General features: G+C 43.3%; 1 protein-coding gene across 1 annotated transcript in view; it reads right to left on the reverse strand.

Annotated features, from left to right (window-relative positions):
• CYP11A1 (cytochrome P450 family 11 subfamily A member 1) overlaps window positions 1-13,551 on the reverse strand; it is a 52,564-nt gene extending 39,013 nt beyond the window's left edge. Inside the window, exons 1-2 of the mRNA XM_082254940.1 lie at window positions 13,263-13,551; window positions 2,349-2,504 (exon numbers count right to left, since the gene is read on the reverse strand). Of these exons, the coding sequence (XP_082111066.1) occupies window positions 2,349-2,504; window positions 13,263-13,510 (404 nt within the window). The 5' untranslated portion in view covers window positions 13,511-13,551. The remainder of the gene's footprint in view (window positions 1-2,348; window positions 2,505-13,262) is intronic.
• Window positions 13,552-13,987: the final 436 nt, after the last annotated feature.

Genomic DNA, 13,987 nt, shown 5'->3' on the forward strand with positions numbered 1-13,987 from the left:
GGCAGTGTGAACTGCCGGGGGTGCGTGTGCGATGCGGGAACAGGCTGCGAATTCGCAGCCTTCCCGCATCGCAATAGTGTGAACCGAGCCTAAATAGAAGCTCCAATTCACTCATTGTTCTCTCTCAACAGGCCCAAAATGCAGGAGATGGCCAGACAGACATTTCTCCTATGATCTCCAGTCTGCAAGTGAAGCCCCTTCACTCCTCCCCTCCAATTACTCTCTCTCCTGCTCCTCTCCATCACCTCACCAAAAAAGTAAGAGTCCTGACCTCTCATATCTTAACAAATAATTTAACCCCCTACTGCCTGGTTTTCCTTCCACCCTGTCATATAAGCCCTATGCTTATCATTTCCTTCAAGTTTCGGGCATGTCTTGACAAGCAGAAAACTTCACATGATCCAACCTTGTAGTGTGAGTGTAACTCATGACAAGCAGAAAACTTCACGTGATCCACTTTGACTTCACTCATCCAGTCATGCCAACAAAAATCCTGCATTTTACATTTTACATGCACATAATTAGATATTCCTTGCAAAGTGAATTTCACTGTTTTACCTCATGCACTATGGTAAGTGAAAATTTCCTTAAGGGTCCTTTCACACGGTCCGCTGTGCGGTGCGGACCGTTCTCTGCTCAGCGGGGATCGATCTGCCAATCCCCGCTGAGCAGGTGGAGGACAGCTCCAGGGAGGTGTCAGAGCCCCGCTGTTCTCTATGGGGGAATCAGATGAGAGAGGACTGCTTGTCCGCTCTCATCCGATCCCATCCGATCCAATCCCCTGGACGTATAGGAAAATAGGGTTTCCATCCGTCCGGATTTCACGGACAGGATCGGATGCGGATGGCAGCGGGTGTCACCGGTGACATCCACTGCCCCATAGGGATGAATGGAGGATCCGATAAGATCCACCTAAAAAACTGACAGGCGATCAAAACGTTTGTGTGAAATAGGCCTTACAAAATGAAAATTCATTTTGAAAAATTAAAATTCTTTAGGTTTTATTAAGTCAGGATCCAAGTGCTAACAATTTTTTTTTTTTTTTCCTTGCACATGATTTGGAATTCTTTGCAAAATGCATTTTCTTTTCACTCCACCTCATTCACTAAGCCAACTAATTTAAAAAGACAATGCACAGATTTTTCATCGCAGCTGTTTAAAGAGAAAAACCTAAAGAAGCAAAAAAGCTCCAAAGAAGAAATAGACTATCTCAGTTCCCAAGTAATATAGAGTTCACACATTATTTTAAAATATAAACAATTTTTAACATATTGTGTGAGCTCCATGTTCCTTGGTTACAGAGATACTTCATTTATTTGAAACTTTTTTTCTTCTTTATGTAGCACCCTCCTAGGTAGATCCGAGAGCCATCTAACCAGTAGAGGAGGCTTAGGAAAGGGGTGCCAGTGTCTAAGCCCTGAAGATAAGACAGTGAAAGGGGCGCTTGCGCGGGCCCTGAAGTGTTCAGCAGTGCAGCAGAGTATACATGTAGCTACTTCAGCAAGGAGTGCTTAAGGGAGCTTAAATAGGACTTCTTCATTAAGGAAAGCAGTCAGAAGTCAGTTCAGCGATAACAGGCAGCAGGCCAGCGTTAATCAGCGTTGACCGGCATCCAGCCAGTGTCAAGTCAGCGCCAAACGGCATTTTTCAATTGTCCCTAGCAATTTGTGCATAGTTTAAAGGAGTATCCCACTCATCCCTTCTCCCATCCAAGTTCTCAATAAATATGAAAACCCAAAGATACTGGACTGGTGGTCTCAGTGCTCACACTTGGAGAAACATGCTTAAATGTGCTGTTGGTGCTATCGGTAACCCAGGCGGACCCATATCCAGCAAAACGGCTGGGAATTGTGCTAGATTTATATTTTTCTCTTTAATCAATTACTGGATGATGGTATCCCTCTGCTGTGGTATTAATATATCTCTTTTTGATATCAATATAGCTCTTTTTGGCACATTAATAGCCTTTTGTCATCTCAACTGTTGTTAAGCAAGGGACAAAGTGAATGTACTAACTCAGTGAAAGTTCCCTCTAAAAGGTAATCTGCAAATTTTCACAATTATTACAATTGAAAATAAGGGAATCAAGCATGTACAATTGTGAAAAATATACAGTATACAGTTTCTGGAACTCTGGATCACCAAAGAAATCGGTGGACATTGAGCAGCACAGTGAAAATGGCCTATGAAATACATCATGTATCTTCTAATCTTGAACAGAAAAATACACTTTGATATCCACAATGGAGAATGAGCATGCCAACTAATTAAACTACTAGCAGAGAGTCAGAATCATATCATGCACCTTGACTACAGCCTTCTATGAAAACTTCATATTATAAACATACTTGAGCAGAACCCCATATTTCTTGTTGCGATAATCACGATATTCAAACCATGGCTGGATCCTCAGTCGCTCTGGATGTATCCCCTCCACCTGGAATAAGGTAGCAGCATCTTCTGGTCGCTGAATATAAACACTATCATATGTTCCCAATTTCTCCCTGTGTGAACAAAAGAACTGTTATTACTATTATATGCATCTTTACAGAAATCCATCAATGAAATATAGTAGGACTAAATTGTAAGTCCTTTTACCATTCCCTTAACCACTTCAGCCCCAGAAGGTTTAGTCCCCTTCATGACCAGGCCATTTTTTTGCAATATGGTACTGCATTATTCTAACCACTTTAAGACCGGAAGGATTTTCCCCCTTCCTGACCATATTTGCGATTCTGCACTGCGTTACTTTAATGGAAAATTGCGCGGTCGTGCGACCCTGTACCTAAAAAAAATTGATGTCCTTTTTTTCCCACAAATAGAGCTTTCTTTTGGTGGTATTTGATCACCCTTGCGATTTTTATTTTTTGTGCTATAAACAAAAAAAGAGCGACAATTTTGAAAAAAAAAAAAAAACAAAACAGTATTTTTCACATTCTGCTATATAACATTCCCCAAAAAAAAAAATTTAAAAATCAAAATTTTTTAACATTTTAGGCCAATTTGTTTTCTGCTACATATTTTTGCAAAAAATTGCAGTAAGCGTATATTGATTGGTTTGCACAAAAGTTATTGCGTCTACTAACTACAGGAAAGATTTATGTCATTTTTATTGGTTTTTTTTTTTTTTTACTGGTAATGGCGGCGATCTGCGATTTTTTTTGCGGGACTGCGACATTGCGGCGGACAGATCGGACCCCTAACTGACATTTTTGGCAATTAGTGTTTATTATTTAGTTTGTGTGAAAGTTATAGAGTCTACAAGCTATGGTGCCAATCATTGAAAATTGATCACACCTAATCACACCTGATGTACCGACAGCTCTCATTTCTTGAGGCCCTGAAATGTCAGGACAGTACAAATACCCCACAAATGACCCCTTTTTGGAAAGTAGACATTCCAGGGTATTTAGTAAGAGGCATGGTGAGTTTTTTGAAGTTGTAATTTTTTCCCACAATTCTTGGGAAAATGAAGAAATATATATATATATATTTTTTTTACACAAAATTGTCATAATAACAAGTTATTTCTCACACACAGTATATGCATACTTGCAATTACACCCCAAAATACATTCTGCTACTCCTCCTGAGTATGGCAATACCACATGTGTGAGACTTTTACACAGCCTGGCCACATACAGAGGCCCAACATTCACGGAGCACCGTCAGGTGTTCTAGGAGCATAAATTACACATATAATTTCCTAACGTCCTATCACACTTTTGAAGGCCCTGGAGCACCAGGAAAATTTAATTACCCACAAAATCCCATTTTGGAAAGCAAACACCCCAACGTATATTCTATGAGGTATAATGAGTCTTTTGAACATGTCATTTTTTTCCACAAGTTTTTGGAAAATGTGGAAAGAAAATGAAAACTCATTTTTTTTTACACAAAGTTCTCAATTTATAAGATATTTCTAACACATAGCATGTACATAGCAAAAATGACACCCCAAAATACATTCTGCTACTCCTCCTGAGTATGGCGATACCACATATGTGGGACTTTGTCACAGCATAGCCACATACAGAGGCCCAACATGCAAGGAGCACCATCAGGTGTTTTAGGGGCATAAATTACACATATAATTTCATTGCAACCAATCACACTTTTGAGGGCCCTGGAACACCAGGACAATGGAAACCCCCACAAAATGACCCCATTGTGGAAAGCAAACACCCTAAGACATATGTGTTAGCAAATTAAAACAGCGCTAGCATAAAAATTGTGACCAATAAATATGTGTAATAAAATGCAAATATAGGCAATAAAATTAATATAACTTGTTAACCTTTTTACTTAAAAAAGTCCTTCTTGATGAATATAGTGACTCTTAAAAGTGCTTAAGTGCAAATCCTTATTCCTGGTGCGAAAGATAATTAAAGTGCTCAGGTGCAAAGCCGTCCAAACAAAATTGGTGCTCTTGTGAGTGGCCCTCCAGGTCCCCTACTCACCACAATGTAGATATATCAGCGCGTGTAGTAATAATGCGACTTGAGATATACAGGCCCCAGTACTGGTTCCAAGTGCCCTTGATGGGATCGCTCCGATATGGCGGTGATCGTATAGCCAAGATATGTAATAAAAAGAGGGGCCAATAGTGTAATACGTTCTCGTATTTATTTCCCCAAAATTTTCATGCTATACTTACAAAACAAAGGTATTGAAAACACATAGGATACAGGTCGGAACCGGTTTTACTATGACCCGGTATGGAAGTGGTTAATTGTCCTCCCTGCAGCCAGCATCAGGTGAAGATTGATTACTAGAACCTGTGGGCTGCTGGTAGACACCCGCTAGTGGCCACTGGAACTACAGCTTTCTGCTCTGGGAAGCACAGTGCCACCAGCAGGTGACTCAAGTCCTGACACTAGCTTTAAGGCCCGTACACACGTAGCGATAGTCGGCCGATTGTCGGCTTGTTAGTATGATGCTTCCGACAAGCGACAGCGACTTTTCGGCCGAACAGAATCTGGTGTGCAAGCATTAAAATTTTTGTTGGTCAACACCAGAACGGCCAATTGTTCCTCAGTCAGTACAGAATTCGGCCGACAAACAGCAGATGAGCAAGACTGGGCATGCTCAGAGAAGAAAAAACACACGGAAAGTTAACCATCACATGACATCACTTCTGCAGTCGGCTGTTGTTGGCCGACAAAATTTGTGTGCAGTCTTTAGCACTTTTCAACCGACAGGACAGCACCGGACAAAAGACGGCCGATCGTTCGGCCGACAATCGCTACGTGTGTACGGGGCTTAAGGCTCTATAACCAGCACAGCCTCCAGCAAGGTTAGGCTTCCGAAGGCCACTTCTGGTAGTTAGAGGTCCGGTCAGATTAGAAACTACTAAGGAGGGACTAAAGCACAGAGTAGATAGACTGACTCTGAGTTCTGTGGTGTGTACAAAATCCTGATAGCAAGAAACATCTGAAACGTTTAAAAAAAGTTTAGTGGGCATATATAATACTGTAAAAGTCTGTCCCCTGGGCAAATTATTTAAAAGACAGCTGAAATGCAGGTAAGAAGTGTTTTACCTGGCAAAAGGTTTTTAATTCATGAAATATTCCAAAAACATTATAACATATACATTAACGATTTTCCCACTCACATTAATATAATTTTAAGGGCATAACTGAGTTGCCATTGTTCCGCTATGCATGATCACAAATCGATAATTTATTTTTATAATGTACAGGAAAATGGGGATATGTGGCTATGGGGATGTGTGCTTAACCACTTGCCTACCAGCTGCTGCAGTTATACGGTGGCAGGTCTGCAGGTGCCTGCGAATTGCCATACCTGTTCAGCGGTTCGCGGGAGCGATCCTGTGGGCGCCCGTGTCCCGCCCGAGGTGCACGCTAGCGCCCACTCGCCAGTGAGGAAGCCGAGGATTGGGGCTTGCAGCCGTGATTGCCGCCGGGCACCCGCAATTGCTCCCCATGAAGATTGAACGCCGATCTTCTGTTGTAAACACAGCAGACCGTTGTTCTCTCTGCTATCAACACAGAGCCCCTGTGTTCCTGCTATTTAGGAACAAAGGTCTCTGTGTTGATATTACAAGCACATCCCCCCCACAGTAAGAAAACACCCCCTAGGCTCACACTTAACCCTTTGATCGCCCCTGGGTTAACCCCTTCCCTGTCAGTGTCATGTTTTTAGCACTGATTACTAGGGATAGACCGATATGGTTTTTTCAGGGATGATACCGATATTTTGGTCACAACGTATCGGTATTGGCCGATATGGGCCGATATTTTGTACATTTAAAGTTTTGAAAAATAGACAATTTTCAAAACAAATCTGTAACTGAACATGTTAATTTTTGTTTAATGCTTAATGGCTGGCTTGCTGGCACCCTGTGGTGGATGGCTGGCTGACACCCCGTGGTGGCTGTATGGCACCCTGTGGTGGGTGGCTGGCTGTCTGGCACCCTGTGGTGGGTGGCTGGCTGGCATCCTGTGGTAGGTGGGTGGCTGGCACAGGGGCTTTGGGTGGCTGGCTGGTACAGTGCCTGTGGGCAGTTGGCTGGTACAGTGCCTGTGGCTGGCTGGTACAGGGCCTGTGGGTGGCTGGCTGTCTGGCACCCTGTCTGTGGGTGGCTGGCTGTCTGGGACCCTGTGGTGGGTGGGTGGGTGGCTGGCACAGGGCCTGTGGGTGGGTGGGTGGCTGACTGGTACAGTGCCTGTGGCTGGCATGTACAGGGCCTGTGGGTGGCTGGCTGGCTGGTACATGGCCTGTGGGTGGTTTTCTGGCTCACTGGTACAGTGCCTGTGGCTGGCTGGCTTGTACAGGGCCTGTGGATGTGGGTGGCTGGCTGGCACTGGGCTGCTGTGGGTGGGTGTATGGCTGTGATAAACTCCCATGAGACTGGTCCCGACTCCAGACAAGGCTGTCCAAGGCGAGGGCGGCAGCCTAAGAAGGCAGAATGACGTCACAAAAATATCAGCAATATCGGCCAGTCCCGGGGCCTTGCCGATAATCGGTCAGTCCCTACTGATTACCTTAGCAATGTCACCGGTCCCCCCAAAAGAGTCAAAAATGGCAGTTAGGGATCCGATCTGCCCCCACAATGTCGCAGTCCCGCTAAAAATCACAGATTGCCGCTAATAATAGTAAAAAAAAAAAAATAACTAAATAAAAATGACATAAATCTTTCCCCTAGTTTGCAGATGCGATAACTTTTGCGCACACCAATCAAAATATACTTATTGATATTTATTTACCAAAAATATGTAGCAGAATACAAATTGGCCTAAAATGATAAAAGAATTAGATTTTCAAAAAATTTTGGGGCAAATGTTATATAGCAGAAAGTGAAAAAAAATATATATTTTTTTTTTCGGAATTGTCGCTCTTTTTTTGTTTATTGTTAAAATAAAAATTGCACAGTTGATCAAATTCCACCAAAAGAAAGCTCTATTTGTAGAAAAAAAGGGACATCAATTTTATTTGGGTACAGCGTTGCACAACCCCACAATTGTCCGTTAACGCAGTGCCAAACTAGCAAAGAATGGCCTGATCATTAAGGGGGAAAATCTTCCGGTCCAGAAGTGGTTAAAGTGGATGTAAACCTGATTCATGAAATTTGACCTAAGCGCATCTATCTGCAGTGTTTCCTTATCTCTCTCCAAAGCCCTGAGTCCTGTGGCTTTCTCCTGCTCCATTCTTCTGTTATTAGCATGATAACTTCTGACAAGTTCTCATCAACTGAGATAAAACCAGGGTGAATTTTGTAATGTGGGAGGTTTCTATAAATAGATTAGTACAGGGCTTCCCAAACTTTTTTGGGCCGAGACCCACTTTCTGAATACAGTTATTTTTCGGGACCCACTTGTAAATGAATATTTAAAGCGCTACGGAATTTGTTGGCGCTATATAAATGCAAATTTTAATAATACATATTTTAAAGGGAAGAGGATGTTAAATTAAAAATATCAATTTACTACTTTGCAATTTTTATTTTTGAATACATTTAATATTTAAATAAATATAAGGCTATATGGCACTCACCCTTCTTCCTCTCCCAGCGGTCCATAGTGAAGGTGAAGCCCCTGTTTGCCTTCTCCAGGGCCCAGCACACCTTACCCAGAGTCTCCATGATGAGGAGCTCTATGCTGGTCTTGGTGTCCTGGCTCTTCTCCTTCAGATCCTCTACTGGGGTCACAGAAGCTGCCATAAACTCCTAATACCGCCAGGCCACCTGGTTCTCCTGTGACAGCAAGGCTGCTGTCTTTGCCTGCTATAGCTGAGAGAATCCCGCCACCAGTCTAGCCACCACCGCTGCTGCCAGCAGGGCCGAGGAGCTGGCTCTACACCCCATGAACATATCCTACATAACAGCCAACATACGTACTCACTGATGCAAGTATCCTCCTCGTGGGAAATGCAGATCAGTCTCCATTAACTGCGTAGGCGAGGTCCTGAATCCATCGCAATCTGACTGCTCTGGCTCTCTGTAATTTGCGCAGGCTCGCACAGCACAATTTATGCAGGCCCGCTCTTAGTGATTTCCGGCTCTTCACGACCCACTCAAATGCAGCTCACGACCCACCAATGGGTCCCGACCCACAGTTTGGGAACTCCTGGATTAGCAGACAGCTGCTCTTGTCACAGCACAGCTCTTCTTTCCTCTGCCTATGTTTCTAAGTGGAGTGGGGGTATGTGCCTTTCCTCCAATCAGCTGCCACACAGTGTAAGGCTTCACTACACTCCCAGTGCTGAACAGGAAGAGAAAATCTCTAGCACGTTGTGCACTTTCTAAAGAATATATAAAGCAGATTTTTTTTTTACTCTATGAATAATATAAGGCTGTTCAGTTCACTGGGTATATGTGAGGGTTTACATCCACTTTAGCTTCAGTGAATATGCATGTGCATACCCCAAGCCAAGTATGCACATGCATTGCACATATATGCATGCAAGCATTTGGATAAGGCATCTCTACTTCATTGACCAAGATTGTTGGCCTCATGACTCGCTTGTGACTTAATAATAATAATCAGGCCCCTAGAGGTGTGAAAGATATCTTTTGAGTATTTTTTTTCATTATTGCTGAAGCAGAGTATGTTGTATTTTTTAAACTTTTTTTGCACATCATGGTATGGTGAGTGCCATAAAGCAGTAGTGTTGTTTTTACCATGTTGAGCATATCTCCCAACTTTTTGAGATGGGAAAAAAGGACACCTATTTGCAAAAGTATGTATGCATAAGACACAAACCCCTGCCATGCCCCCTTAACCATACGCTACCCGCCCACCGTCAAATGACGGCGGAACGGTGCATCTAATGTTCTGGGGCGCCGTCATATGATGGCGCACCAGAACTGCCTCTCTCATGCACCCCCCGGGGGTACGCAGAACGGCGATCGTAGCCGTGTTGCTAGGACACGGCGCAATCCCAATCTCGGTAAAGAGTCAATGACATGACTCTTCACCCATGTGATCGGCTGTCTCCAATCAAAGCCGGTCACATGCAAATGAGGAAGTACCGTTATATCGGCTTTCCTCGCCTCACACTGTCAGTGTGTGAGGTGAGGAGAGATGATCAGCGGCTCCTCCTCATAGGGGAGACAAAGACATGTAATCAGGGCACTGATCATCAGTGCCCTGATTACACAAATGTGAAATCAAGTGCCAATCAGTGCCCACAGTGCCCACCATCAGTGCCCATAGTGCTGCCACTCAGTGCCCATCAGTGCCTGCTCATCTAGGCACTGACTGACAGCACTATGGGCACTGATTGTGGGCACTGATGGTGCTGCCCATCAGTATCCATCAGTGCTGCCCATCAGCGCCGATCGTCTGTGCCCATCAGTGCCACCTTTCAGTGCCCATCAGTGCCGCCTGTCAGTGCCACCTATCAGTGCCTATCAGTGCATATTAGTACCTCCTAATCAGTGCCACCTCATCAGTGCCCATAAGTGCCACCTCATCAGTTCCCATAAGTGCCACCTCATCAGTGCCCATCAGTGCAGCCTATCAGTGCCCATCAGTGCTGCCTCATCAGCGCACATTAGTGAAGGAGAAAAATTATTTATTTTCAAAAGGTACTCACAGAAAATAAGAAAAACTTTTTTTTTCTTCAAAATGTTTTTTTCTTTTTTTTTTTTTGTAAGAAATAAAAAAACCAGTGGTGACTAAATACCACCAAAAGAAAGCTCTATTTGTGTGAAAATAATGGTAAAAATTTAATATGGGTACAGTGTAGCATGATCGTGCAATTGTCATTCAATGTGTGAGAGCGCTGAAAGCTGAAAATTGGCCTGGGCTGGAAGGGGGTGAAAGTGCACTGAAGGCAAGTGGTTAAAGGAGAATTATACAAAAAAATTATTAGATAGACCAGCCTTTTTCAACCAGGGTGCCTTGAGGTATCTTCAGGGGTGCCTTGGCAAAATGCCTAAAAATTGCCCAAAATTGTTATACAAACCAGCATGTGCATGAAGCTGCCTTTTAGTAACATTAAGCCACAGGTTTTCATTGTGCACCATTACAACCTTCTTGCTGCTGGCATCCTAACAACCAATGACATCATCAGTTGATAAGGAGGATGTCAGTTACCAGCACAGCATCCTTGTTTGACCCTCCCCTGCCCCTTTCCATCAGTGTTGGGGTCACATTAGCTGAGTGATGGAGAAAAACTGAAGGAGAAGAGAAACATTTGAATACTAGTCAGTACCAGTTTGCAAAATGTATTTGCTTTGGAAGAATAAATCACCTCTAACATTTAGTGCCCTACTATTTTTAGTTGTGGATGTTGCTGCATTTTGTAGAACTATTAGAATAGTTTTTACATTTTAGAATGGGGTGCCTTGAGACTGTCTATAAATTTTAAAGGGTGCCTCAAGACTGTCCATAATTTTTAAAGGGTGCCTTGACTGAAAAAAGGATGAGAAACACTGAGTTAGACCAGTTTTTCTCAACCTTTTTTTCAGTCAAGGCACCCTTTAAAAATGATGGACAATCTCAGGGCACCCTTTAAAAATATGAACAGTCTCGAGGCACCCCATTTTAAAATGTAAAAACTATTCTCATAGTTTTACATAACGCAGCAACATCTACACATGTAGGACGCCCAGCGTTTGATGTGATTAATTCTTCCAAAGCAAATATACTTTTGAAAACTGTTAATGACTAGTATTCCAATGTTTCTCTTCTCCCATAGTTTTTCTCCATCACTCAACTAATGTAACCTCAACACTGATAGAGAGGGGGCAGGGGAGGGTCAAACAAGGATGCTATGCAGGCAACTGACATCCTCCTTATCAACCTATTATGCCAATGGTCATTAGGATGCCAGCAGCTAGAAGGTTGTCATGGTGCACAATGAAACCCTGTGTCTTTGTGTAACTAAAAGGCAGCCTTCATCCATATGCTGGTTTGTGTACAATTTTTTGGCAATTTAAAGGCAATTTGCCGAAGCACCACTGAAGAAACCTTAAGGTAGCCCAGGGTGCCAGGCCATAATGGTTGTAAAAGACTGAGTTAAACCAACAAGTGATTTTTTTGCCACTACTATTCCATCATATTGGCTTTTGAAATTTACAAATGCTGCAATGAAAGGTTCAGCACTGGAAAACACTTATGGAAAGTTATAAAGTGCATTTAATAAACAACTATATAGATCAGACCAAAATGAGGGACAAATGAGAAGGAAAGGACAGAGGGACATTGTTCCAAATCAGGGACAGTCCCTTGAAATCAGGTAACAGTTGGGAGCTATGATGTTGAGATACTTTGTTAAGCATATGGGTGTATAAAGGTCCCCTTGCTACCCCCTTTAGAGTATGTCTTCTAGCTTGCTCACTAGTATCTTAAGGCTCCTTTCACACACTCCGTCCGTTGGACGGAGTCCGTTTTTCTCAGCGGGGGATCGAGCCGCCGATCCCCCGCTGAGCAGCAGGAGGACAGCTGTGTCTCCGCGCTGTGTGCGGAGACACAGCTGACAGTTCCCCATGCATCTCTATGGGGGAAATCGGATGTCAACGGACCGTCAGTCCGTTCTCACCCGATCCTATCCGATCCGATCCGCTGGACGGATGGAAAATAGGGTTTCCATCCATCCAGATTTGACGGATCGGATCGGGTCGGATGTCAGCGGACAGGTCTCCGCTGACATCCGATGCCCCATAGGAATGCATGGGGGGACCGTTCAGATCCGCCAAAAAAACGGACAGGCGGATCTGAACGGTCCGCCTGCGTGAAAGGGGCCTTATTCACAATCTTACTTTGCATTTCCTTTTTATCCATACAGTAAAACCTTGGTTTGAGAGTAACTTGGTTTGAGAGCGCTTTGCAAGACAAGCAAATTTTTAAAATAAATTTTGACTTGATATACAAGTGATGTCTTGATATACAAGTAGCATCATGCCACAACTGGGTATAAAAGAGAAGAGAGGCGCCTCTAAGTGTAGCAATATTGTTACATTTAATGAAGGTTCAATATTTAGCAGCTCACATGGTTGATGATTAAAACAGGCACATCTAAGTATGCAGGTATCCGGGGTAAAGCTGTCCACATAGACCATCCTCCGCACTGCCATCTTCATCACATTCTTCCACGCTGCGCTCCACGAGTGATTCAAAGTCTCGCTTTCAGATCACTCTACTGCAGGGTAGTCTTCCCAATCACAATTGCAGACTGACATCGGTGAGAGCCAGTGGTTCAGAAGATGGTCTATGTGGACAGCTGTACCCCGGATACCTGCATACTTAGATATGCCTCTTAATCATCAACCATGTGAGTTGCTAAATGTTGTACCTTCATTAAATGTCCCCATACTGCTACACTTAGAGGCACCTCTCTTCTCTTTTATACTCTGTAGCTCCTGCTGGATTTTGCTTCTAATCCCCTTGTGGAGGTGCCATTTTTGGATGGACATTTTATGATGACACAACCTATCACATTGCTATAATCTTTTTATATGGACTATAAACTGAAAGACTTATGAATAAATGGTTGTGGAACGGATCATCTGAGTTTCCATAATTTCTTATGGGAAAATTTGCTTTGATATAAGAGTGCTTTGGATTACAAGCATGTTTCCGGAACGAATTATGCTCGCAATCCAAGGTTTTACTGTATATGTTTTTTTGCAAAACATGCCCTACTTTTTACTTTGTACCTGCATCTGTACTCTGCTTATCAGCTATCCTCATCCTGCAGAAGATTTATTCTGAATATTACCTCTTCTACAAATGTCACAACCAAAGGCCACAATCACCCCCCCCCCCCCCAAGAAAAGAAAATGTCTGTCCTGCCTGTAGATTGGTCCAAATCGCTGGTAATTCTCCTCCATGAGATGATGAATGTTGTGAAAGCCGTCCTTTCTAATGAAGTAGTATAAGCCGCTCCATCCATTCCTCCAGTCACCAGGTAGTTGGTCATAAGGCAGGGGACTCGTTCCACTTTGGTTATGGACCATTGAAAAGCTCTCACTCACCACTGAGTGGTAATTCAGCATCCCAGATGCAGAGGGAAGAAAGCACAGTCTTCGAGAGAGCAACATGGTGTCTGTCGGTCAGAGGGCACAGGGGCCTCTCTTATAGAGCTGTACAAAACATGAAGGACACAAGGAGGAGAGTTAAGGGACATCATGGCCATGAACAGAGGAAGATTTCAGGGCTACAGCTGTGCACAGAGCAGGGGGGGGTTTCTCTATGAGCGATAGCATACAAAGATTTTAAAGTGTAAATGGCAACGATGTAACATCAATCACAACGTTTTAAAGGGATTAAATCCATTTCAGTTTTTTTGCTTTTCGCTAAAAATAAATTCCAAATAATCCGCCAGCTTTCTCTGTGCTAGGTAAAAGCTATTTTAGAGCAATTGACGCTGAAGATAGTAACTCCCACGTCTTCCTTATATCTCAACTGTATTGTTATGCCCCATACACACGTGCAGATTATCTGCAGACTTTTGTCTGCAGACTTACCTTTTCTATGTAGTGCAAGGGCCTGCCGGATTGCATACAAATTGAAAGTGT

This window comes from Pelophylax lessonae (genome assembly GCF_965119305.1).
Source record: "Pelophylax lessonae genome assembly, chromosome: 4".
NCBI lineage: Eukaryota > Metazoa > Chordata > Amphibia > Anura > Ranidae > Pelophylax > Pelophylax lessonae.